The sequence below is a fragment of the Chiloscyllium plagiosum genome, unplaced genomic scaffold (assembly GCF_037043375.1).
Source record: "Chiloscyllium plagiosum isolate Xiang-an unplaced genomic scaffold, Cpla_swu_hap1 HiC_scaffold_6, whole genome shotgun sequence".
NCBI lineage: Eukaryota > Metazoa > Chordata > Chondrichthyes > Orectolobiformes > Hemiscylliidae > Chiloscyllium > Chiloscyllium plagiosum.
This window is the reverse complement of record NW_028270144.1, coordinates 99121568-99149180: the sequence shown is the minus strand read 5'-3', so window position 1 is coordinate 99149180 and position 27613 is coordinate 99121568. Positions and strand designations below refer to the sequence as shown.

The window sequence follows — 27613 nt, the reverse complement described above, 5'->3', positions numbered from 1 at the left end:
AAGACATGGCAGAGAATTCCTAGAGGCCTGGCACTCCAACCACAACGCCATAAACAAACACATAGATCTAGATGTCATCTATCAATCCCTCAGAAAACGAACAGGAAATAACATCACCACAAATCCCAGGAACTCCATCCAGGAGAAAGATATAAATAGAAAGCAGGAGATAACAGCTTTGCTTCACTTGGAGGTCACCACTGATGATGTTACCTAGCCAGGTAATGAAATGTCTGGATATCAAACCTACAGCTCAGCGAGCAAACCTACACCCTAAACCTCAACCTGAGCTACAAACCTTCACAAACCTTGCAAAAATGGAATTAAATTGATAGCAAAAAGCAGTATAGAGTTAGAATATGTAAAATCTGTGTGAGTAGACTTCAGGAACTGCAAAGGAAAAAAAACATGATGGGAGTTATGTACAGGCCTCCTAGCAGTAGCCAGGATATGGGGAAGAAAATAAATCAGGAGATAGAAAATGCATGTAAGAAAGGCACAGTTATAATATTCATGGGGAACTTCAATAGAGACTGTGAAAATCAAGTTGGTAGTGGATCCTAAGAAAAGGAATTTGTGGAATGTCTACAAGATGTTTTTTTCAGAGCAGCTTGTGGGAAAGCCCACTAGGGAACAGGCAGTTATGGATTTGGTGATGTGTAATGAGGCAGACTTGATTAGGAAGCTTAAGGTGAAAGATCCCCTAGGGGGCTGTGACCTTAATATAGAATTCACTCTGCAGTTTGAGATGGAGAAGGTAGAATAGATATGGCATTACAATTGAGTAAAGGCAACAACAAAGAAATATGGGAGCTAGTCTGAGTAAATTGTAAGGTCAGCCTAGCAGGGAATGTAGTGAGTAGCAATGGCAGGGGTTTCTGAGGGTAATTCAGGAGGCAACAGCAGAAATTCATCCCAAGGAAGAAGAAAAGTAGTACAGGGAGAAAAGGCAGGTGAGGGACAGCATAAAAGCAAAAGCAAAAGAATATAATGTGGTGAAGGTTAGTGGGAAGCCAAAGGTTTGGGAAGTCTTTAATAACCAGAAGAGTAAAACTGAAAAAAGGAGCAGAAAATGAAATATTATTAGCGAATATAAAAAAAACTGCAAGTCATTTTTTAGATGTATAAAATGTAAGAGTGGACAAGAGTGGACATTAGACCACTGGAAAATGAGGCTGGAGAAGTAATAATAAGAAACTAAGAATTGTTGGAGGACCTGAATAGATACTTTGCATCGGTTTTCACAGTGGAAGACACCACCAAATCCCAGAGCTTCAAGAGAGTCTGGGGGCAGAAGTGAGTGTCGTGGCAATTACTAAGGGTAAGCTGAAATGTCTGAAGGTGGATAAATCATCCAGACTGGATGGACTACACCCCAGGGTTCTGAAGGAGATAGCTGAGGAGATTAGATTAGATTACATTACATTGTGGAAACAGGCCCTTCGACCCAACAAGTCAACACTGACCCGCCGAAGCGCAACTCACCCATACATTTACCCCTTACCTAACACTACGGGCAATTTAGCATGGCCAATTCACCTGACCTGCACATCTTTGTGATTGTGGGAGGAAACCGGAGCACCTGGAGGAAACCCACACAGACATGGGGAGAACGTGCAAACTCCACACAGTCAGTCGCCTGAGGCGGGAATTGAACCCGGATCTCCAGTGCTGTGAGGCAGCAGTGCTAACCACTGTGCCACCGTGCCGCCCAGATTGTGGAGGCATTGGTGGTGATCTTACAGGGATCACTCCAGTCAGGAAGGGTCCCAGAGAACTGGAAAGTGGCTAACGTAAATCCCTGCTTAAGCAGGAAAGGAATCAGAGGACAGGAAATTATAGACTGGTTATCCTGACTTCAGTCATTGGTTAGATTTTAGAGTCCATTATTAAAGATGAGATTGTGGAGTACTTTGACATTCTGAGTAAAATTGATTTTCTCAGCACAGCTTCATCAAGAAGAGGTCATGCCTCACAAGTCTGTTAGAATTCTTTGAGGAGTTAACCAACAAGTTAGGCAAAGGGGACCAGTGATGTATTGGAATTCCAAAGGTGCCAAATTTCACATTTCAAAAGCTGCTCAATAAAGTAAGAGCTCGTAGTGTTAGCTTGGATCAAGGATTGGCTAACTGACAGAAGGCAGAAAGTGAAGATAAAGGGGTCTTTTTTAGAATGGGTCAGTGTTGGCACCATAACTATGTTAATGATCTGGATGAAGGAATGGAGAGCATTGTTGTTAAGTTTTAGATGACACAAAATTAGATTGAGGGACAGATAGTCTTGAGGAAGCAGGGAGGCTACAGAAGGACTTGGATAGGCTAGGAGAGTGACATATAAAATACAATGTAGGAATGAATCACGTTATGCACTTTGCCAGAATCATAGAGGCATGGACGGTTTACTAAATGGGAAAAAGCTTTGAAAATCTGAAGCACACAGGGACTGAGAAATCCTAATTCATGATTCTCTTATAGTTAACTTGCAGATGCAGTTGGCAGTCAGGAAGGAAAATGGAATTTTAGCATTTATTTCAAGAGGCCTAAATTACAAGAGCCAGGGCTGTACTGCTAAAGCTTTAGAAGGCTTGCTCAGACTACATTTGGAATATTGTGAGCATTTTCGGCACCGTATCTAAGGAAGGATGTGTTCACCTTGGAGGGGGTCCAGAGGAGGTTTACAAGAATGATTCTGGGATGAAGGGCTTGTCACTTGAGGAGCATTTGGGGACTTTGGACCTGTACTCAAAGTTTGGAAGGATAAGGTGGGGGAATCAGCTTAAAACTTAAGAATACTGAGGGGCCTAGATAGAGTAGGTGTTTCCACTAATAGGAGATACTAGGACCCAAGGGCACAGCTTCAGAGTGAAAAGGTGACTCTTTGGAATGGAGATGCGGAGGAACTTATTCAACCAAACTGTGGTTAATCTGGGAAAGGCACTACCACAGAAGGCTATGAAAGCTTAATCATTGGGTATATTTAAGACAGAGATAGATAGATTCTTGATTAGTAAGGGGATCAAAGGTTAGGGGAAGAAGGCAGGAGAATGGGATTTAGAAACATATCAGTCATGATCGACTAGTGGAGCAAACTCAATGGACCAAATGGCCTAATTCTGCCCCTATATCTTATGGTCTATTCACGAGATTGCCAATAAAATTTATCTTGTATTGTGTGGAACTTTAAGAATTGTAATACTTCAATTGACCATAGACTTTAGCTAATTAATGGTAGAGAACCTTTTGGCAAATTTCTCAAGTAATAGAGTCATAGAAACGTAGAGATGTACAGCATGGAAACAGACCCTTCAGTCTAACGCATCCCTGCCGACCAGATATCCTAAACTAATCTAGCCCCATTTGTCTGAACCCTTTCGAGTTTTATAACATCCTTCGGATTGGGAGGAGACCAGAATTGCACGCTATATTTCAAAAGTGGCCTAACCAATATCCTGTACAACTGCAACATGACCTCACAACTCCTATAGATTAAATTAACTACAGTGTGGAGGTGGGCCATTTGGCCCAACAAGTCCACACTGACCTTCCAAACAGTAACCCACCCAGACCCAATTCCCTCTGACTAATGCACCTAACACTATGTGCAATTTAGCATGGCCAATCCACCTGACTTGCACATCTTTGGATTGTGGGAGAAAACCGTAGCACCCGGAGGAAACCCACATGGACATGGGGAGAATGTACAAACTCCACATAGACAGACTCCGAAGGCTGAAATCGAACCTGGGTCCCTGATGCTGAGAGGCTGTAGTGCTGACCACTGAGCCATTATGCTACACTCAATGTTCTGATCAATAAAGGAAAGCATAATAGATTGAGGCAACGAAGCTCATTTGATAATTCCGTTCAATGGCCAATTTGAGTGCTGATTCCATCAAAGATGTCCATCTCCTGGTAATGGACACAAGTGTCAACAGCTGACCTTAAGGGAATTCAATGGCAGCAGCAACTATTTTGGTGTCTGTGGTGCCAATGAATTTGAACTCACGTGCAGGAGCTACTGTTTGATGAACACAGATTCAGAAACTGTTGACACATCTTGTTTGCCATGATATACTGTTAATGACTTCATTGGGTGATACATTGGTAAAAGGCTCGCAATGTCAAACGCACATATGGACATGTTATTGCTCTCAAATTAATGGTCTTCATGAAGGTGAAGGAATAATCCTCACAGTTTGTGTGGAAAACTCATCTAAACCCGGTTGTAACAGCTCATAGCCTTTGGAAAATTCTTGTGCTGACCCAGCTATAAATAACATAAAGCTTAAAGGGACATCACTTTTGGTGTCTTGAGGAGCCCATTTGTGCATGGATGATGCACACCTTGTTATATATGTCACTTGGAGGTTAGCACTCTTAATGCAAGTCCAACAAGCACTTCTGCAACTTGCCCTTGGGTATGATTGCATGATCATGTGTCATGGCAAGTCCTTCGGGTATAAATTTGGAAACATCATTGGGCCCAGCTTTATTTTGCTGTAGTCACATTTGTTGAGTATGTAAATTCCAATTCCTTTCTTGGGTTTACATATTTGTAATTAGGCATGCTTTGAAATTATGCCACACTACCAGAAGTTTGCAATGCAGATGAAAATCGATCAAGAGGTTAGTTGTTCCAAAAGATGTCTGTGCCAGATCTGCTGGGTTTGCTTTCTGGGTCTCAGCATCCTTGTTAGATGCTAGTTTGTAATGAGAACTGGTAATGAAGGAATTTGAATGCAGCAAACATTCTGTTTAATGAAGGATGAGGGCACACTGAAATTGAAGCCATGCATGAGAACATGCTCCTCATTTTTGGGGAAAACATGCTCAGGGATTTATCACATGTTTCATGGCATCTTTCTCCAGTTTTCTCATTTCCCCTCCCCCCACCTTGTCTCAGTCCCAACCCTCAAACTCAGCACCACCTGCAATCTTCTTCCTGACTTCTCTGCCCCCACCCCCACTCTGGCCTATCACCCTCACCTTGACCTCCTTCCACCTATCGCACTTCCAACGCCCCTCCCCCAAGTCCCTCCTCCCTACCTTTTATCTTAGCCTACTTGGTACACTCTTCTCATTCCTGAAGAAGGGCTCATGCCCGAAACGTCGATTCTCCTGCTCCTTGGATGCTGCCTGACCTGCTGCGCTTTTCCAGCAACACATTTTCAGCTGGAATGAAGTTTGCCCTCTTTACAACAGAATTACTTGTTTTTGTAATTATTTTACAAATAGTAGTCAGTCATATCCTACTTATTCAAAACATGGTGCATTGTTTGGGAAAATAGATGTGAATACCAATAGTTTTTTTGACACTTTTCAAAATACAAGAAAATGTCATGGTAAATTTGCAGGGAATAGTTCCAGCAAACACAATTGCTTTCGTATATTAATTCAGTTTACAGTATTTTACTTTGTCTCTTCCAACATTATTCTGTCCTGCTCTGTGGTGTATTTCAGACCAATACCTCATTATTAACTATACTCGCCTTGAACAATACACCAATAACCTATCCCTTCCCAGATATAACATACTAAATTTTTTAATTGACCTGTTCAGACATGTTATGACATTCCTCTGGAGCAAGTGGGACTTATACCTGACCTTCTAGTCCAGAGATAGGGATACTGCAATGGCACCACATCACTTCAAACCTCCATACCAATTTATAAAGACTCAACTAATTTGTAACTGCAGATTATAATGAAGTTGAAATTCAGTTCTTCCACTAGGGAATGTGAAGTTATCATCAGTGCATTTTCACAAAACAATATTTATATATAATCTCCACTTGCCTGGCTGAGAGGAGCTCTAACAAAATTCAAGAAGCTCTATAAAGCAGATTGGCACTTTATTTACCATGATAACATTCACTCCACCCAACACAGTTGCAATAGTATTTACAATCTGCAAAACATATTGGAGCACCTCATGAAAGCTCCTGTGACAGCACAATCAAACCCATTACTTTTGCTGTCCAGAAGGATGAGGACAGAAGATGCATGGGAAAACCACCACCTGTAAGTTCCTTTCCAGGGCATGTAGAATCCTGACTTGGAACTATATCAGCATTTCTTCACTGTCGCTGCGTCAAATTCCTAGAACTTTATTCCTAACAATATTGTGGGTATAGCAACATTATTTAGACTGCAGTGGTTCAAGAAGATGGATTGCCGCCATCCTCTTTGGTGATTATGGATAGGCAACAAATGCTAGCAATGCCCACATCCCATGAACGAAGAAATGAAAATATCCCGCTTACTTCCATTTTCCAGAACGTGACTGCAAAAGATCATTTAAATCATTAAAGGGAGATTTGGATCTTGACATGAAGATGATAAGGAAAGTCATAACAATTTACCTCTTCCACTGTGTATATACCTTAATTTGTTGATGCTATTAAAGCATCATATTAACATGAAAACTGATATTCTTCTTTGCTATTTTAACTTGAACTTCAATTGAAGTTTGCAGTAATAAGATTCCTGTTTCAAATGTCAGTATTATAAATTCTTACTTGCCATCATTGACTTATAGTATCACAAACCAAAATTCCTGAAAGTCTATTCATATAATTTTTAAACATTAACCAGATTATCTAAAAATATTGTGTTTGCACCTCAGATATGAGTAACTAAAAAAAAATTAACTTGTAGCAACTGCACTAGTATTTTACATGCCAGAGTAAGCACAAAGGACCTATTTTCAGAAACAAGAACAGAGAATTTTAATCAGCTCAAGGGCCTTTTTTCCTGTGTAAAACATACAGAAATGTTGACTATTGCCATTAATACATCATAGCAAGTAATTGTTGAACTCAAAAGAGCTGGACTTACACTTGGATTGTCTACTTTTATCACTCTGGATCAGTGGTGCTGGAAGAGCACAGCAATTCAGGCAGCATCCAACGAGCAGCAAAATCGACGTTTCGGGCAAAAGCCCTTCATCAGGAATAAAGGCAGAGAGCCTGAAGCGTGGAGAGATAAGAGATCTCTCCACGCTTCAGGCTCTCTGCCTTTATTCCTGATGAAGGGCTTTTGCCCGAAACGTCGATTTTGCTGCTCGTTGGATGCTGCCTGAATTGCTGTGCTCTTCCAGCACCATTGATCCAGAATCTGGTTTCCAGCATCTGCAGTTATTGTTTTTACCTCTACTTTTATCACTCCTTAATCTCTACATTCAGTTGTAATAGGTTAAATAATCTTTTTAACATTAAATTATTTTATTATTTCTGTAATTAAAGCTATTAACTGTTTTAATAGTTTTTATAACAGAAAGATTAATGTATTTCAGTGTTTCTGAGCGATTAGAAGTCATAAAATGAAAAGTTATGAAGTATGAATGTTGGTGGAAATGCTCAACTTGGCTGGAAATGCTTATACAAGAGTGGAAAAACCTTGAGATCTTTAATTCACATTCTTTCTGTTTGTTCTACACTGTACTTTAAATTCCTAACTTGTTTGCCCCATGGCAACATGCTGTCTGAGAGGTTCATTATAATTCAAATCTAATTCCAAAAATTGATTAATACTGTGATTTTCCTCGTTTCACATCCATCTGGGCTAAAGGCCAAGTAGCTTCTTGTGTGCCTAGAACAGATTTCTTAAAGCTGTACACCAATTCTGTTTGTTGCTATATTAGTTCACTTCAAAGATTGCTTTCAGATCTCACCTCTCACCCTATGTAACAGTATGAAACAATTAGTATTCGGATTCCAGGGATGTCAGAAAGTATCAGAGGCAGATTGGCCACATTTTCTCATTAACTGGATCTATAAGCTGAAGCACAATGACTTGGTAATTGCAGAGAAAATCTGACACTATCAACAGGCATATAGAAAGAGGGCAATTGGGAAGCTGTGCCAGTGGTTTTAGGATTGTTAACCACATTCAATCATAGCAATGTCACTGCCATTGTCAAATTCACTGAAATCAATGCTGTCTCAAGTCTATTGTCTCTTATGCAAGGAGCCAGTTGTGGAAATCAACTGTATTGGTTAATTTGTTTTCCACAGCAATATCAAACAGGTTATTTTGTTGTTCAACAGGGCCAACATTCACCTGCATTCCCACTGAACAGCAATAGGCTATCCAATTTCCCAATACCACTGGAATATTCAGGATAGCATTGAATTAGTCATTCTTCTCCCTTGACAAAACAAAGGGTTTCACGCCATCAATTTGAAGTAAATATAAACCATGAACCAAGTAACAGAGGATACACTAGGCTTTAAAAACAGCCTTTTCTTTTTAAAACATTTAACTTGTTGCAGATTTATTTAATGGCAAAACCAAACAGAAAGGATGTCTTTTTGAAGACCAATACTATCAGCCCTATAAAACAGCACCCTTGCAGTGTCTGTAAATGGGAGCAATGCCTAGATACCATAAAGTCTGTATTTCCACCAGGACACTTACTGTTCAAATATCAGCATAGAGTCATAGAGATGTACAGCATAGAAACAAACTCTTCGGTCCAACTCGTCCATGTCGACCAGATATCCTAAACTAATCAGGTCCCATTTGTCAGCACCCGACCCTCTAAACCCTTCCTATTCATATATCCATCCAGATGCCTTTTAAATGCTGTAATTATACCAGCCTCCACCATTTCCTTTGACAGCTCATTCCATACACATACCACCCTCTGCATGAAAAAATTGTCCCTTCGGTCCCTTTTATATCTTTCCCCTCTCATCCTAAACCAATGCCCTCTAGTTCTGGACTGCCCTACCCCAAGGAAAATACTTTGTCTATTTATCCAATCCATGCCCCTCATGATTTTATAAACCTCTATAAGGTCACCCCTCAACCTCCAACACTGCAGGGAAAACAGCCCAGCCTGTTCAGCCTCTCCCTATAGCTTAAATCCTCCAACGCTGGCAACATCCTTGTAAATCTTTTCCAAACCCTTTCACGTTTCACAACATCTTTTCGATAAGAAGGAGACCAGAATTGTACAAAATGGGAAAACCAATGTCCTGTACAGCCGCAACATGACCTCCCAACTCCTGTACTCAATACTCTAACCCATACCAAACCCATCTTCACTATCCTATCTACCCATGACTCTACTTTCAAGGAATTATGAACCTGCACTCCATTGTCTCTTTGTTTAGCAGCACTCCCCAGGACCTTACCATTCAGTGTATAAGTACTGCGAAGAGTTGCTTTCCCAAAATGGAGTGTCTTGCTTTGATCTAAATTAAACTCCATCTGCCGCTCCTCAGCCCATTGGCCCATCTGATCAAGATCCCTTTGTACTCTGAGGTAGCGTTCTTTGCTGTCCACTACATTTCCAATTTTGTGTCATCTACAAACTTCCTAACTATACCAAATCATTTATATAAAATGATGAAAAGTAGTGGACCGAGCATTGATCCTTGTGGCACACCATTGTTCACAGGCCTCCAGTCTGAAAAGCAACTCACCACCCTCGGTCTTCTACCTTTGTGCCAGTTCTGTACCTAAATGTCTAGTTCTCCCTGTATGCCATGAGATCTAACCTTGCTAACCAGTCTCCCATGAGGAACCTTGTTGAACGGCATACTGAAATCCACATAGATCACGTCTACCACCCACCACCAATGTTACGCTTACCAGTCTACAGTTCACTGGCTTTTCCTTACCACCTTTCCTAAATAGTGGTACCACGCTAGCCAACCTTCAGTCTTCTAGCACCACACCTGTGACTATTGATGATACAAATATCTCAGCAATGGGCCCAGCAATCACTTCCCTAGCTTGCCACAGAGTTCTAGGGTACACTAGATCAGGTCCAGGGGATTTATCCATGTTTATGCGTTTCAAGACATCCAGCACCTCCTCCTCTGTAATAAGAATATTTTTCAAGATGTCACCACCAATTTCTCCACATTCTATATTTTCCATGTCCTTCTCATTTAGTATTTCTCCATCTCCTGCGATTCACAACGTAGGCTACCTTGCTAATCTTTGAGGGGCCCTTTTCTCTCCCTATTTACCCATTTGTCCTTAATGTATTTGTAAAAAACTCTTTGGATTCTCCTTAATTCTATTTACCAAAGCTATCTCATGTCCCCTTTTTGCCCTTCTGATTTCCCCCTTAAGTATACTCCAACTTCCTTTATACTCTTCGAAGGATTCACTCGATCTCCCCTAACATTTCTCTAGTCATCCAGCATTCTCTATACCTATCAGCCTTTCATTTCACCCTAACAGTAATATACTGTCTCTGGACTCTCATTATCTCATTTCTAAAGGCTTTCCAATTTCCAGCCATTTACTTACCTGCAAACATCTGCCCCCAATCAACTTTTGAAAGTTCTTGCCTAATACCATCAAAATTAGCCTTCCTCCAATTTAGAACTTCAACTTTTAGATCTGCTCTATCTTTTTCCTTCACTATTTTAAAATAGATTTATGGTCGCTGGCCCCATAGTGCACCCTCATTGACACCCAAGGCACCTGCCCTACCTTATTTCCCAAGAGTAGGTCACGTTTTGCACCTTCTCTAGTAGGTAAATCCACATACTGAATCAGAAAATTTTCTAGTACACACTTAACAAATCCCTCTCCATCTAAACCCTTAACACTATGGCAAGTCTATGTATAAAGTTAAAGTCCTCCACCATAACCACCCTATTATTCTTACAGATAACTGAAATCTCCTTGCAAATTTGTTTGAGGGGGTCTATAATACAATCCCAATAAGATGATCATCCCTTTCTTTTTTCTCAGTTCCACCCAAATAACTTCCCTAAGTACAGCAGTAATGCTATTTCTTATAAAAAAACGCCACTCCCCCTCCTTTCTTTCCCCTCTTTCTATCTTTCCTGTAGCATTTGTATTCTGGAACATTAAGCAGCCAGTCCTGTCCAACTCTGAGCCACATTTCTGTAATTGTTATGATATCCCAGTCCATGTCCTGAGTTCATCTGCCTTCCCTGTTAAGCTTCTTGCATTGAGTAAATGCAGTTTAATATATCAGTCCTACCTTGTTCTCTGCTTTGTTCCTGCCTGCCCTGACTGCTTGAGTAGCTTCTTAACCGTACTAGTCTCAGGTTGATCTCTTTCCTCACTATTTCCCTGGATCCCACCCCACTGACCTTACTAGTTTAAAACCTCCCGAGCAGCTCTAGCAAATTTCCCTGCCAGTATATTAATCCCCTTCTAATTCAGGTGCACCCCATCCTTTTTAGACAGGTCACTTCCACCCCAGAAGAGATTCCAATGAATCTCTGGTGCACCAGCTCCTCAGCCATGCATCCATCTGCTCTATCCTTCTATTCCTATTCTCACTAGCTTGTAGCACCTGGAGTAATCAAGATATTACTACCCTTGAGGACCTCCTTTTTAAATTCCTGCCTAACTTTCTTATATTCTCCCTTCAGAATTTCATCCTTTTCCCCTCCTATGTCATGATTTGGAGGTGCCAGTGTTGGGCTGGGATGCACAAAGTTAAAATAAACCTGTTTATCTATAACCTGGTGTTGTGAGATTTTTAACTTTATCCTTCCTATGTTGCTAGTTCCAATGTGTATAATGGCCTCCTTCTGGTCCCTCTCCCCTTTGAGAACATTCTGCATGCCCTCTGAGGTATCTTGAACCTGCTTTGATGGTTGTGAATTCCAGTTGTGTCTTACAATGTAGCCAATATTTCTAATATCATTGTCATCTGCTATATGCTGCACCATTTTGCAGTAATTATGAAGATCAAATGCTGATTAGCTAGTCTAGCTAAAATGAAGTATAAGCTCTCTGTGGCAACATAATATTTTCATTGGGTTGTGGGATTTAATAGACCGATGTGAATACTGTTGGAGTTGACTTCACAACAGAAATATTTCTGTGCCTGTGAGCAGTTAAAATGAGACCATCTGAAACTTGAATCGCAGGAACAGAGTGGACCATTTGGCTCCTGGAATTGATTCTCAATTCAATTTTATCATGGTGATCTGCAACCTAACAAGAAGCAGTATAACTCTATGTTCATTACATTTATGAGAAAAGCTTTTATATCCCACATATTGCCATGAAGTTTTGAAGTTTTCCTGCTATAGAATTTCCAGTTATGTAATTCCTACCTGTTTTGGTGTATATTTGTGTGTGAACAGTCTCTTTTTTATTACTCAGTCCTTTGAGGTCTACAGCATAACTCTTTTCTGCTGTGCAGGATGGGAAGTTGGTGCTGTAGCAATAATGATACTTCACTAGTAATACAGAGACCAGATTAATGCTCAGGGGATATTGATTCCAATTCAAGCTTTTTTTTTAGATTACATTACAGTGTGGAAACAGGCCCTTCGGCCCAACAAGTCCACACCAACCCGCCGAAGCACAACCCACCCATACCCCTACATTTACCCCCTACCTAACACTACGGGCAATTTAGCATGGCCAATTCACCTAACCTGCACATCTTTGGGCTGTGGGAGGAAACCGGAACACCTGGAGGAAACCCACGCAGACACGGGGAGAATGTGCAAACTCCACACAGTCAGTCACCTGAGGCGGGAATTGAACCCGGGTCTCAGGCGCTGTGAGGCAGCAGTGCTAACCACTGTGCCACCGTGCTGCCCAGCTTGACAGCTGATGCAATTTAAATTCAATTAATGAATCTGGAATATAAAGCAAGTCTTCGTAACGGTGCAATGAAACTCACATTGAGGGAAGGAAGTCAACTTTCCTTACCTGCTCTGGTAGACATTAAAATCCAAAGTATTGTGATTGAATGGCTTGCTAGACCATTAAGAGTCAGTTAGAGGATGGACAATGCACACATCCCATGAAATAAGTTTTAAGAACTTATTATGCATATTGGTAGGAGATAGGTGAATATATTATAGCAGTATCTTTACTCTGAAAAGTGCATAACGTATTTGAAGTTTCTGCAGTGGCAAATATGACATACCTAAACCACATTTCAGTAGAAGTCATTCCAAGGCCATTTTAAGCATAGTCCTTAATCTATATCCTAATGACTTTCAAAATTTTGAGTACACATACTTGCAAGGTTACAGTGGTTCAATGACATAATTAGTTTTTCTGCTCTTCCAAATACTAAAAAGCCTAAGTATGCATAAATAATTAATCTCACTTAAAGCTTCAAGTGTTTTAAATCAAATGTTCTCAGCTTTCTTTGTAAAATTGTGGTCTGTTTCCACCTTTGAGTTTGATTGTAACTCACAAGTGACAGTCGAGTCAGTATCAGTTATGGAAGTAAAAGCCTGACCATACAGTAACTAAATATTATCACTTTCAATATGCACGTATACATGTAGGAAGAGATGCCTAACTGAGACATTAGGCATGGGAAGTCAGCTGGGTCAGTGTAGGTATAGTTTTGGAAGAGCCTCAGCCCTTGACTTTGACCAACAGATACAAGCTTTTTCCTATCTGTAAAGATGAGTCCAGAACTGCAAGATCGATTAGCATTCAGGTGCAAGATGCTGTTCAATAGGGGGAGTGATGAGGTAGTGATAAGAAAAAGTATATTCAGCGTATATATTCAGTTCCTTGTCATTGGAAGTTCTAAAGTATAGGTTGCCTGCCCAATGCCAGGGTCAAGGACATCTCTTAACATCTGAACATGAACTCGCAAATGGGAGGGAGGGATCTAGTTGTTGTGGTCCACATATGAATCAGCAATATAGGTGGAATGAGGATTGAATATGCTTGAGGAGTTAAAGGTCAAATTAAACGTAGAAGCTCAAAGGTGAAAATTTGTAGAGAAAAACTTGAGCCACTGTCAATTGCATAGGGTCTGACAGAAGGGAGAATTAAATATGTGGTTCAAAGAGTGATGTGAGAACAAGAGGTTGTGATTCCTAGGGACCAATATGTAGGAAAGTAGGAGCTATTCCACTGGGTTAGGCTTCCCTTAAACCATGATGGGGTTATCAGATCAACTCTGATTTCATTGAATGCAGTGCAGATTTGATGGGCTGAATAGCCTTAGTCTGCTCATACACCTTATAGTCCTTAATGAGTCATAACAAGGCCTGATGAGTAGGTCCGTAAACTAAAAGGGAGGGGTGCAATAAGTTCAGGTGAGGGGAGATTTAGAAATCTAAAGATAAAATTGGAGAGAATTAAATGGTGTAGCACTTTGAGTAAGGACAAGAACTGTAGGACAAGAATGGACAGAGAGAATAATGGTAATAATGCAGCTGTGTGTAAAGTTTTGCAAAAGGTAGTTACAAAAGCTATAAAACTCTTTATCCAATTATGCAAAACATTCACCATATGGTATTTGCACTAATGGTACAAATAGAGATTAATAGTTTTCACTTAATCACAATTACAGAGATTTAGTTATAATGTGACCAAGTATGGGGAAATAAATATTCTCTGATACATAAATTCAGACGGAATGCTAAGAACGAGTGGGTGCCCTGATAAAATGAATTGTTGCTCAGATGTTCAGGATGTAGACTCCATACAACTAAACATTGGGAATAACAAGAATCAGAAAATACTGTTAAGAACAATTTATAACAATGGTAGTTATACTGTTAGACAGAACATTAAGCAGGAAATAATTGGGGTTTGTTACAAAGGCAATATAATAATTGTAGAAGATCGTAATCTTTTTTGTACACTGGACCAATTAGATTGGCAAAGTGTTCTGGAGGATGAATTTACAGGACACTGTCGCAAGATGTTTTGGAACCAACTAGGTATAAAAGCATTGTGCAATGAGGTCAAAGATCATAGTAAATGACCCTCTTGAAAAAAAACTCATAATGCAGTGGATTTCCATATTAAGTTTGAAAGTGACATACTCAAGTTTTGAACAATAATATTAAATGCAATTATTTATATTAGATATAAGGAAGAGCTAGCTAGCTAAGCTTGATTGCTTAAGTGAACTAAAATAAATAGTGGGAAATACTGAAAGAAACAATTAATTGTTCAACAAAAACATATTCCATTGAATAACAAAAATAATAGCAAGAAACCTCATTTGTGGCTTTTTAAGGAAGTTAAGGATCATGTTTTAAAATGCAGAAAAGGAACACCAAAACCTGATTAAAAAGAATAAAATAGCCATGAAAATAAAAAAGACTGCAATTTCTTTTATAGCCATATAAAGAAAGAGATGTGGTCAGAGAAATCTTTTTTCCCCCCCATTTGAAGCAGGGAAAAGAGAAATTACTGCATGGAATGAGGTAGAGACAATAAAAAATTGTTGAGTGATTATCCCCTCCCTAAAAGTGGCAAGGAAGGTACCCAGAAAAGCAAAACATTTGGCGTGTTAATCATGAAGAGATACTCACCCCTTTCTTATCATCTCAGCAATTAACGGCTGGGCTAAAGGTTTATTTATTTATTTTTCTCTCTTTTTTTTAGATTTAGCCCCCACACTACCACCTAACTGCGGTAGTGGGCTAAAGGTTTATTCTGAACCTTGTTAATTTTGCCATCAATTAAGATCCTTAAGCAGATAATGAGCAGCACTTTAAGGGGCTCAGCTCACAACCAGCTTGGTGACCTGCATTCCTGCGTACAAAAAGGGGGTGACGAAGCTACCAGGTAGTGGTGGTGGCAGTGGGAAGGGAGTTGGACTCCATTTGTTCCAATCTGGAGCTAATCAGAGGTTGTGATATATGACCGAAGGGTTGCTACTAACCCTGTCTTCTTGAGATCTCCATTTCATGAGAGCTAACAGAAATCAACCTACCATCTTGCTGTTGGATTCACTGAAGTCTAGGCCTCCAGCAATAATCCCTAGGACCCAGATACTTCTGATTGGGAGGGACTTCACTGTCAAGGTTTTTAATTTTTCATGAAAATCAGCTGGTCCACTCTTAAAACTGGTTGATTGGAGCTTGACCTATTAAGCTTTCTTGCTGATAAGGATGGGAAATCAGGAATCTTTGCAGTTTACCAACCCCCACACATAATGCATTGAGCACTAAATCTCAGCATTTTTGGCCACCTTCATTACGAGGAGGGATAAATTGCATACCAGAAATAGAAGGTAACCAAGGGCTAGTATGAGTGATGAACTTAAGATAATTAAGTTTAGCAGATAAAAAAAGAGAAATTTATAGGACTAGAATCTGACAAATCCTCACTTCCCGAATGCTTAGGTACTCATGTCCTGAAGGAAGTAGCTGTTATTATAATAAAAGCCCTGGTTACAATTCTACAAAATTCACTAGATTCTAGAGAGGTTCCAGTGGATTGGAAGATAAAACATGGTTAATGGCTGGGAAGCAAAGAATAGGGCTAAATGGGACATTTTTAAATTACCAAGCTGTGACCAGTGGAGCATCACAAGGATCAGGATTGGGGCCTCAGCTATTTAAAACCCATACTAATGACTTAGATAATACAAACTCGGAGAGGATGTAAACTGTGAGGAGAACAAAATGAGGCTGCAAAGAGATGTGGGCAGGCTGAGTGATAGGATAGCAGTATAATATAGGAATTTGTGAGGCAAGCACATGGAATGTGTTTTACTGATTTTTTTTGGAGGGCATCACAACTGCACCTTGACAAATCAGAAATATGCCTCTGACAACAAATGTATCAATAAAAGGAACATGACTATCTATGAACTTTAATTTTAGTTGTCAACCAATGTTGCCTCACTCTGTAAATTTCACATGATCAATTTTGTTTCCCATTTAGTAATCATAGATATTACTTTATAAACAGTTCATGGTGAATGATTGCGTTAAAATATACTTAAGTGGGGTAGTGCAATTTTATTACTGATTGCATTCCGTGGTTCTGTTGTTCTGTCCATGCAAATAGAAAACCTATTTGGTCATGCCTATATTTTATGATTATAATCAGCATGATTGCCGAATGGTGACTGAGTGAGTCAAATTCAATTTTTATTTCATGGAATTCCAGGATATTTGCTGTTGTTTTGGGTATCAGAGTATGCAAAAATAAACAAACCAATGTCTGTGTTAATTATTCTGAAATGAAGACTAGAAGTATTTTGAACTGTAAATATAAATACTGACCAATTGAACTAAGTACTAAAGGTTAATACACACCATAACCATGCAAAGAGTCAACATTTGTAAGCATCGGGGTTGGGGGTGGAGGGGTAGAAGAAAAAAAACTGATTGAAAAATTAATCCCTTTTCTTCAAAGAGAGCAACTTAAGGAATGTATGTGATCTCCAGCCTCACTCTAACAGAGCTGCTAGTATTCCTGCATTATAATAAATGGTCCATAACATGGAAAAGCCTTGAGCTAAAAACCTTGAGCTTAAGCTTTTGCAATATATTGGGTGCAGTGAATAAGAATCTTATAATGAGGTGAAACTGGATTTATTTTAGCATGAATTTCCCATTTCAGAGCCAGTGCAATAAAATTACTTTTTGCGTATTGGGAAGCTAACTTGAACAGATAGGTTCTGCAAGCATCATTTTAGAGTAAATGAGGTTTGCAGAATATGACAAATGCCAATGCTTCTAAAATCACAAGTTTAGAAGTATGAAAAATTCTGAAATATCCATGAATGAAAATATCCAACAATGAAAAATACATTAAGTATTGATTGTAATATTGTTTAATATTAGATTATGTTCCTAAATTTGCCCCAAACTTGATTTTTTTCTCATTTACTATTTTATGACCCTGACAGACCACCGCTCTTGATAAGGAGAGGCAGGTTTTCCGAAGAAGATGCAACCAGGATGTGAGGAGAAGCTACGTGGTACAAACTAATGCACCAGAACACAACTCTGAATCTGAAGATTACTCACCAAGCTCTTCTGAGACTGTTCGCTCACCAAATTCTCCCTTTTAATGAACCCTATTCTCGTTACCAAGCTCCAATTGCTTACTGCAATTTTATAACTCATTTCTGAAGAAATAATGAATGTTTAGTTAGTCAAGCTAGGACAATGTTGCACTGATATATGAACAGTATTGATTCTAGCATGGTTTAATGGAAAAGCACAAGGCATGTGAAGGTGTAGGTGATTCCAGCTGCTTTGCAATTCAGCCATTGTCTGTATTCTTAACCATTTAGGCGCTGTGTTTTCCTTGCATCACAAAACACATTGACGTTCTCTATCTCTGACCATCTCTCTATATAAAGAAATCAGTTTGTTATGGTGCAAAAATGCTACTGTTGTTCAAAGGATTCTGAATTTCTGCAAAGTCATAATATTTGCCAGTCTATGAATCCTGAATTCTACAATATAATCAGTAAGCATTGCGTTTCCTTAAATAACTTTATCTTTCTCTTGATTTTCAAATTAAGTTGTAGCAGTTTAAAAGAAACCAGTACTATTGTAAATCATTGATAAACAACTTGATTACTCCAAAATCTAGTATGATAAAATTCTGTTTGAACAGTACTTGACTCAGAGCATAGAATGGTGAGATAGGTGACTAGGATCGTATCTGTGTGTACCATCAACAATCACTGAACAGCAGTATTGTATGATATGATAAAACTGAAGTAAAGCTCCACAGTTTGATATTTAGTTCATTAGAGAAGTAATAAAATTTATGTTAGAATACTTGTATCAACTGTGTAAAACATCCTTAAAGATGAAAAACTTTCACTGGATAAACTTCTACAGTTTTAAAATAGTTTCTTCTATGTATCAGGCACCCAAACCTGATGTTAAGAAGATCTTTCCTACAGACTATTTTGTAGAAAGTGGTGAAAGTTAACTCATGTGAAATGTCATTGCTTTACAGTAGTCATCATGTGACTAAGTGTGGTGCATACTATAATAAATAAATAAGCCAAATCTGTGAATAAATGATTTATTGATAACCATAATCATGCATGTTGGTTGATGTGTGTTTTTTTATCCATCAATAGATGGAAAGTGCAAAGTATATTTCAGTTTTTGACTTCGGTTGTGTTGTTCTTGGATGCTCACTTACATAGCTATTGAAGCTTTTTCTCATCTGATTACTTTCAACATTAGAATGTTTTTGAGAACTCTTTTATTGTTTGTAAGCTGTTAATCTGTGAGCAACACATTTGAATTACTAAAATAAAAACAAAATCCTGTGATGCTGGAGGTCTGAGATAAAAAAAGACAGGAAGTACTAGAAAAACATAGCAGGTCTAGCAGCATCTGTGGGGAAAGAAACAGTGTTAATATTTCATATCCAGTATGATTCCTGAACTCAAGAAGTCATCTTGGACTTGGAATTAGATACTGGATTCTGTGCTCTAACAATTCTATTTTTCAATTTGAGCCTCAATGCCCAAGCAGCTATTCTTAGAGAGGGACAAATTGCAAAAGCAAAGAGCCTAAAATGAAACAATCTGTTGCAGTCAATTCAGCTCAAAACAGCATGCTAGAGAAAAAAACAGAAATCCTCTTTGAACCACACATGTATACTACAACACCAGCCAAGTGTTTCAACATACACAAGTCAGTTTGTATCCTACTCATGGAAATTATCCTTATTTTAACTTCCACCTAGGTATACAGGATGCATTGTGGATGGCTTCCAATTATAAAATCTACCTCCCTCTACAATTTTGCTTCCCATTGTTAGTAATAGAAAATGGTTGGCTTCTACAATGACCAGTATATAATATCATATGTCAGATGCCAGATGTTAGGTAAAATGCTATTTAGAAGCACAAACAAGGTACAGATAAGAATGCGATGAGAGAATACTAGTAAAACCTTTAGCTAAAAGAAAAGTGGCAGTCTAACAGAGAGGAGTTCTTTAAGTTGAGTAAGGAAAAAAAACTGGTCTGTGAATCAGTAACTGCAGGACATGATTTTAAAACAGTTAACTGAAGAATGAAGGGATATGTGAGGAGAATGTTTTTCATGCTGTGTAACAAAATGCAAAATAGAATATGAAATGAAATTTCAGAAGTAGTGGCAAAGCAACAGTCATAAAAAAACAATTGGCTAAATATTCAAAAAAAAGAAAAATATATAAATGCTAAGGCAAAGATCAGGGAAATGAAAGTAAGTGAATAGCTCTTCCAGAAAGCTGGCATAAACACAATGTAATTATTTATCAGTCTACTTCCATCAAACTAAATGATTCTTTAGAGAGCATTCAGAACTCAGAATCTGTGAACTGTATATGTAAGCATCAAAAACAAATAATCCATGAGAGTAAGTATATTTTGAGTTAAATAAATCAGTCAGCAAGATAAAAATCTTTAACTTGTTTACTACCAGCTGTGTATCTGAGAGATAATGAACACAGCACAGCAGTTGGAGATAGACAATGCTAGGAATCAAACAGGCAAACTGTTGTGAAGTCAATAGATTGTGATTTTTACAGATGTGGGTGACTAATTCCCTCTGCACATTTTAAAATTGATTTACTATTGATAAATCATTACTTACTATTTCTTAGAAAAGTATTCATTTCTGTGGCTAATTGTAAAAAAAATTAAAAATTGTATGAAATGAGGATGTAAAATTAATTTGTTGGTATTTCTAATGAAGGCCTTAGACCTACCATGGCCTCAAGATTTATTTAATCTTCAAAGATAAAGGATCAACAATAGGTAAAACTTTCAAGCACATAAATGTATGAGATTATTCTATGAACACCACAAGGTGATAAAGTGAAGCAGTATATCCATCTCAAATTCCAAGTTGCATCATTTAAACCTGACCAGTTGCATTGCAAAGATGACAATTCTAAGGTGCCCTAACGTTGCTTGATTTCAAGTATATTTACAATTATACTTCAAACATTCTTTCCTATTCTCAAGTAAATTTTCAATAAACAATTTGAAGTTATTAATTAGTGGTGAAATTAACATTTATAAATTAATTAAGATGTCTACCATTCCATAAATGTTTTCTGTTTCTGTTTTTTGCTAAATAAGAGAGTTTTGATAACATAGTCGAACAAAGATAATTGGAGAAACTACCATATTAACAGGGTAGGGAGGGATGAATGGAATGAAAGGTTGAATTAATAGCTGTAAAGCACTAATTCCCAACACCTCTATGGCATTAACAGTTTTGGAACTTCCATCTTGACTTCTGTATCTAAAGTATACGATGTAAGTTATTGGAATCCTGTTTAAACGGTGAGTCACATTTTCAACATCAGAGAGGAAGAAATGTTTTGACCTTGCAGGCATTTGGGATTTATAATGCTGAGTTAAATGAATTATGTGATAGAGAAACATTTAAGCAGAGATGGTTAGGGATCAACAATTTCCCTTGTCTATTTATTCAAGCTTTCACGTAACAAAATCAGTAATCCTTCCCCCTGAGCTCATCAATACTGTAGCCAGGTGTGGCTATTTAAATAAATCATAGTCATTTCAAAATACTGAAATAATAATATGATTAAAGATAACCCTGACTCTTTGCAATGGCTTAATTTATTCTAAAAGCGTTCAGATATTTAAGTTCTTTCTTTAAACTCAAAAATGTTGCACTAATAATTTCTCTGTGTGTTCACTTATGCTCCCAACATGTTTTTGGCATCTTGTATGTGGAAATCCTAAAGTAATGATGCAGTTCAAGGATTGAATTAAATGCCCCTCCCAAGGCAGGCTGGCAGCAAGGGTGGGGGTGTTGGAGAGAGGGTTGGTTGATGCATATAATGAGGCATCGGGGCTTGCTACCTTCCCAATTCCACAATCAATTCCAGGCTGAGAGGGGTCAACAATGGCCTTCTTGCCTGGTTCAAAGGCAACCTGCCACCACCATTGATTTTTAGTCAGCTGCAGGCCTCATCATATTGGCAAGCCACCAGTTTATCCTGGTGAGTGTTTCCTCTCAAGCATCCTATGCCCAATGGAATGACCCACTGTTGGCAAGGGAGGAACTCAGTGGGAGCCACTCTGGCCTTTCTAAACACCCCCTGTCACTTCCTTACGATTCTTACTCATACTCCAATGCACAGGATTAGTAAAGTAATTCAGTCATGAGTTCAATCCTGTAATTGCAAGGTTTGAAATTGCATTCAAGTAACCTGACAGTTTGAAAATTATTGCTATGGAAATAACCACAAAACCACTGGATAGTTTTAAGAGTCCATTAATAATCATTAATATTCTTCAGAGAAGGCAACCTGCCACTGATGTATGACTGCAATCGCATTAAATTATTTACTCTTAAATCATTCAGAAATGGTTTGGCAAATGTTACTGAGGTTGTGCACAGTACAACAAGCCCCACAATTTAAACTCAAAAGTTAAAAACTTTAAAAAACATGCAAAATTCCCAAATTTATCTATCTTTTAGACTGAGAACAAAAAGCATGGACTTGTATTTCGCAAATATTACTGTTTATTACAAATAAGTAGATCTAGTGACAGGGACATAGTTATTAACCATCGACATATAACTTTACCAATTAAACCTTTCTCTCTCTTTTACCCACACACATACAGACAACTTACACACACACACGCAGTGTTATGGAACAAAGAACAATACAGCGTAGAACAGGCCCTTCGGCCCTCAATATTGCACCGATCTGTGAACTATTCTCAGCTCGTCCCCCTACACTATCCCAATATCATCCATGTGCTTATCCAAGGATTGTTTAAATCTCCCTAATGTGGCTGAGTTAACTACATTGGCAGGTAGGGCATTCCACGCCCTTACCACTCTCTGAGTAAAGAACCTGCCTCTGACATCCGTCTTAAATCTATCATCCCTCAATTTTTATTTATGCCCCCTCTTAAAAGCTAAAGTCATCATCCTAGGAAAAAATCTTTCACTGTCTACCCTATCTAATCCTCTGATCATCTTGTATGTCTATCAAATCTCCTCTTAGCCTTCTTCTTTCCAATGAGAGCAGACCCAGGCCTCTCAGCCTTTCCTCATAAGACCTACCCTCCAGACCAGGCAACATTATGGTAAATCTCCTCTGTACCTTTTCCAATGCTTCCGCATCCTTCCCAAAATATGGTGACCAGAACTGTACACAATATTCCAAGTGTGGCCGCACTAGCATTTTGTATAGTTGCAGCATGATATTGTGGCTCCGGAACTCAATCCCTCTACCAATGAAACCTAACACACCCTATGCCTTCTTAACAGCACTATTAACCAGGGTGGCAACTTTCAGGGATCTATGTACATGGACTCCAAGATCCCTCTGCACATCCACACTACTAAGAATCTTTCCATCGACCCAGTACTCTGCCTTCCTGTTATTCTTCCCAAAGTGCATCACCTCACATTAAACTCCATTTGCCACCTCTCAGCCCAATTCTGCAGTTTATTCAAGTCCCCCTGCAACTTGTAACATTCTTACAAACTGTCCACTACTCCACCAACTTTAGTATCATCTGCAAATTTAGTAATCCATCCACCTGTGTCTGCATCTAAGTCATTTATAAAAAACAGCAGTGGTCCCAAAACAGATCCTGTGGCTCACCACTGGTAACTGGACTCCAGGCTGAATATTTTCCATCAACCACCACTCGCTGCCTTCTTTCAGAAATCCAATTTCTAATCCAAACTGCTAAATCACACTCAATCTCAGGGAAGGAAAGATTAGGAAGGCAATGGTACTTATGATGATTCTTGTGATTGATGTGCTGGTCAGAATGCCACTTCTCAGCCAACCTTCTCAAGATTTTTTCACTGACTTGTAAGAAGTACAGTGTGGCTGGATCAATAATAAAAGCTCTCTGACTTATGAAGTAAAAGTCACAGTTTGCTGCCATTGCTGAAGGAACGATAAATTGGGTTTCTTCGTGCTTAAAGTGGCTTTTGCAGAGAACAGAGAAAGTTCCTGAGCTGGTGGAGATCTGATGACTACTCTATATCTTGTTCATAGCCCCAAACTGTTAAGGAACAAGTTCCCCAACTCCCCCTGTATGACCTCTGTGCTGTGCATTCACTCACTTATGACACGTGCGTCACTTTTCCCCCACTTGAGCCAGCACTAATGGCTGTGACACCCGTATGCATCTTATGTAAACTCTCCGTTCCTTTCGTTCTTGAAGTAACAGCCCACAACAGAGTAAAAAGAGCCAGGATGGATCATGGGATGCCTAAACAGCTGCTCTTCATCCTCGAAGAGGAAAGGATCATGACCAGTAAGAATGGATGGAGATGCTGAACCATCCGTGCCTCAGCAACCAAGTAAGAGGCATTGTTTCTTGCTATGTTATTCTCCCAGTACCCCAATAGTGAGGTACTTGTAACATGTCACAACTTCTACCCCCTGTTTGTAATGCATTCTCCCTTCTGTCTCCTGCACCTATGGCTTTGCCATGGTTTCCATTGTCAAGAGAGTGACATCTCAAGCCATCCTAGTTTTCACCTCTGTGGAAGATAGATGCCTCAGAGGATACTCCAGCAAAGCTCTCTCCTGGTAAGTACATCACTGCCACATTCTCTCAACTGGTCTGAGAGAAACACCCAGGTCACTTCTGCTCAAGGGACTGCCAGAGATCAGGCACCTTTCCAGCCCCAGACAGCAGATACCATGTTTTCAATCTGTGACTTCATTGATATGCACAAGCAAATGCAGGAGCAACTGGCAGGCTTGTCAAGACACTGGGCTAACTGACACGAACATTGCAGGACTGCAGCAATGCTGTTAGAACCATGCTGCGTCTGGCATGTGAGTGTTTGGCTGCTTCCTTGGACAGGTTGACAGTTGCCATGGAGTGCCAAGGTCTAGCATTCTCAGAGTCTGATGGTTATATGCATAGATTTGCACTCCAGAGCTTTAACCTTTGGTGCTCACCACCAATAGCAAGGGTACAGGGGTCAAGGGACGTTGAGATCCACTCTTCCTCACAAAGAGACAATGCAGTACCAATAGAGGCTAAGGAACCCAAAAGTTTCCACTGAGGGCACTGCAGAGGGTGCAGGGCTTTCCACCTCTCCCCTGTCTGCAGCCCTCAACCTTATGTGTGTTTCTATTGGGAGGGTGCACCTGCCCTCAGGCAGGACAAATTCAGCAGGTCTGCTCTGTCTGCCACCAGGCTCACCTGACCAGAACTCCAGGCCAATACTCCTCTATTGGGCAGATTGCCTCCATCCCAGTTATGTAACCAGCGAGACATAGAGAGAGAAAAAGACCTCTGAGGGCACATTGGTGGTACAGGTGTCATGTAAATACATTATCACTTTTGTAAATATGTGTTGATGTTTCTTCATCAGATATCTAAGTGAATGTCTATTTTGCCATAACCACAAGCTTGATGGGCCAAGGGTGTGAAATGAACAGCTTCTGCATCATGTGCAGAATGTACATAAATGGCAGGTGATTAATGCAGTGGCAGGTGATTAATACAGTGAGTCTGGTACATGTCAACGTCAATGGAAGTGAAGTTCACATGAGTGCTACTCACGGAGTGATGGGTATCCAAGTTGAGAATCCGGAAGAGCTGGAGTCACTAGGTAACTGCTCTGACATTCATGTCAGGAAATCTCAGAGTCTAGTTTCTATCTGGAACATGGGAGAATGGGAAGCTACATATTAATGAGACAATTGTGAGGTCTTGCATTTTGGAAATTCAAATCAAGGTAGGAGTTTCCTGGTGAATGGTAGGGCCTTAAGGAGTGTAGTGGAACAGAGGGAGCTTGGAGTTCAAGTGCACAGTTCTCTGAAAGTGCAGTCACAGGTAGACAGGGCAGTGAAGAAGGTTTTTGGCACATTGGCCTTCATTAGTTAGGGCATTGAGTATAGAAGTTGGGACGTCATGTTGCTGTTATGCAGAATGTTAGTGAGGCCACACTTGGAGTATTGTGTTCACTTTTGGTCACCTTGTTTTCGGAAGGATGTTAATGAACTGGAAACAGTACAGAAGAAATTTATAAGGATGTTGCCAGGACTCAATGGTCTGAGTTATAGGAAGAGGTTGGACAAGCTAGGCCTTTTTACTTTAGATAGCCATCAGATTCTGAGAGTGCTGAACCTGGCACTCTATGGCAACTGTCTGTACATAGAGGTGTATAAGATCATGAGAGGCATAGGGTGAATGCACTCAATCTTTTTCCTAGGGTTGGGGAATCACAGAATAGGGGGTATCAGTTTAAGGGGGAAAAATAAAAGGGAACCTGAGGGGCAACTTTTTTACGCAGAGGGTAGTACGCATATAGAATGAGATACCAGTGGAAATAGTTTAGGTGGGTACATTACCAACATTTAAAAGGTTTTTGGATAAATACATGGATAGGAAAGGTTTAGAAGGATGTGGACCAAGTGCAGGGAAATGGGATTAGCATTGATGGACACTTTGATTGGCATGGACCGATTTGTGCCATAGGGCCTGTCTCCATGCTGTAGGACTCTGACTGTCTAACTCTATGACAAGATTCGATAGTAATGAAGGTGATAATGAACGATAATCCAGCAAGTTGGCCATTAGCTGCTTACTGGCCAGAATCTCAGCATGACTTCCAACACTTAGTTGGATAATGCGACTTTTAGATATGAACATTGTGAAGGTCTCTGCTGGACATCTGACATAATTTTCCCAAATTTTCTGCCATAGCCTACATTGTTCAAGGGTTGGGAAGTTTCCACATCACGAGTTTCTATGCATGTTACATTAAACTATTGCTGTTTAGTTGTCTGGTTAAGTGTAAGGTACGATTAATAAATTAAACTGCATTTATTTCAATGCAAGAGGCCTAACAAGCTAGGCAGATTAACTCAGGGCATGGTTAGGAACATGGGATATCACAGCTATTACAGAAACGTGGCTCAGGGATGGACAGGACTCGCAGCTAAATGTTCCAGGGTACAAATGTTACAGGAAGGACAGAAAGGGAGGCAAGACAGGAGGGGGGTGGCATTTTTGATAAGGGATAGCATTACAGCTGTACTTGGGGAGGATATTTCTGGAAATACATCCGGGGAAGTTATTTGGGTGGAACTGAGAAATAAGAAAGGGATGATCACCTTATTGGGATTGTATTATAGACCCCCCAATAGTCAGAGGGAAATTGAGAAACAAATTTTTAAGGGTATCTCAGTTATCTGTAAGAATAATAGGGTGGTATGGCAGGGCATTTTAGCTTTCCAAACATAGACTGGGACTACCATCGTGTTAAGGGTTTAGATGGAGAGGAATTGGTTAAGTGCGTACAATAATTTTTTTGATTCAATATATGGATGTATCTTCTAGAGAAGGTGCAAAACTTGACCTACTCTTGGGAAATAAGGCAGGGCAGGTGACTGAGGTGTCAGTGGGGGAGCACTTTAGGGCCAGTGACCATAATTATATTAGTTTTAAAATAGTGATGGAAAAGGACAGACCAGAACAAAAAGTTGAAGTTCTAAACTGAAGGAAGGCTATTTTTGATGGCATTAAGCAAGAACTTTCAAAAGCTGATTGGGAGCAGATGTTGGATAAAGGAAAATGGAAAGCCTTCAGAAATGAGATAACGAGAGTCCAGAGACAGTATATTCCTGTCAGGGTGAAAGGAAAGGCTGGTAGGTGTAAAGAATGCTGGATGACTAAAGAAATTGAGGGTTTGGTTAAGAAAAAGAAGGAAGCATATGTAAGGTATAGACAGGATAGATCGAATTAATCCTTAGAAGAGCATAAAGGCAGTAGGAGTATACTTAAGAGGGAAATCAGGAGGGCAAAAAGGAGTCATGAGATAGCTTTGGCAAATAGGAAAATATAAAGGGTTTTACAAATATATTAAGGACAAAAGAGTAACTAGGGAAAGAATAGGGCCCCTCAAAGATCAGTAAGGCAGCCTTTGTAT

At 39.5% G+C, this 27613-nt stretch overlaps 1 protein-coding gene across 4 annotated transcripts in view; it reads left to right on the top strand.

Annotated features, from left to right (window-relative positions):
• The window catches only part of dclk1a (doublecortin-like kinase 1a), a 349384-nt gene extending 330632 nt beyond the window's left edge, over window positions 1–18752 (top strand). For all 4 annotated transcript variants that reach the window (XM_043692071.2, XM_043692070.2, XM_043692073.2 and 1 more), the window contains one exon: window positions 17593–18752. In XM_043692071.2, coding sequence (XP_043548006.1) covers window positions 17593–17650 — 58 coding nt within the window. In that variant the 3' untranslated portion in view covers window positions 17651–18752. The remainder of the gene's footprint in view (window positions 1–17592) is intronic.
• Window positions 18753–27613: the final 8861 nt, after the last annotated feature.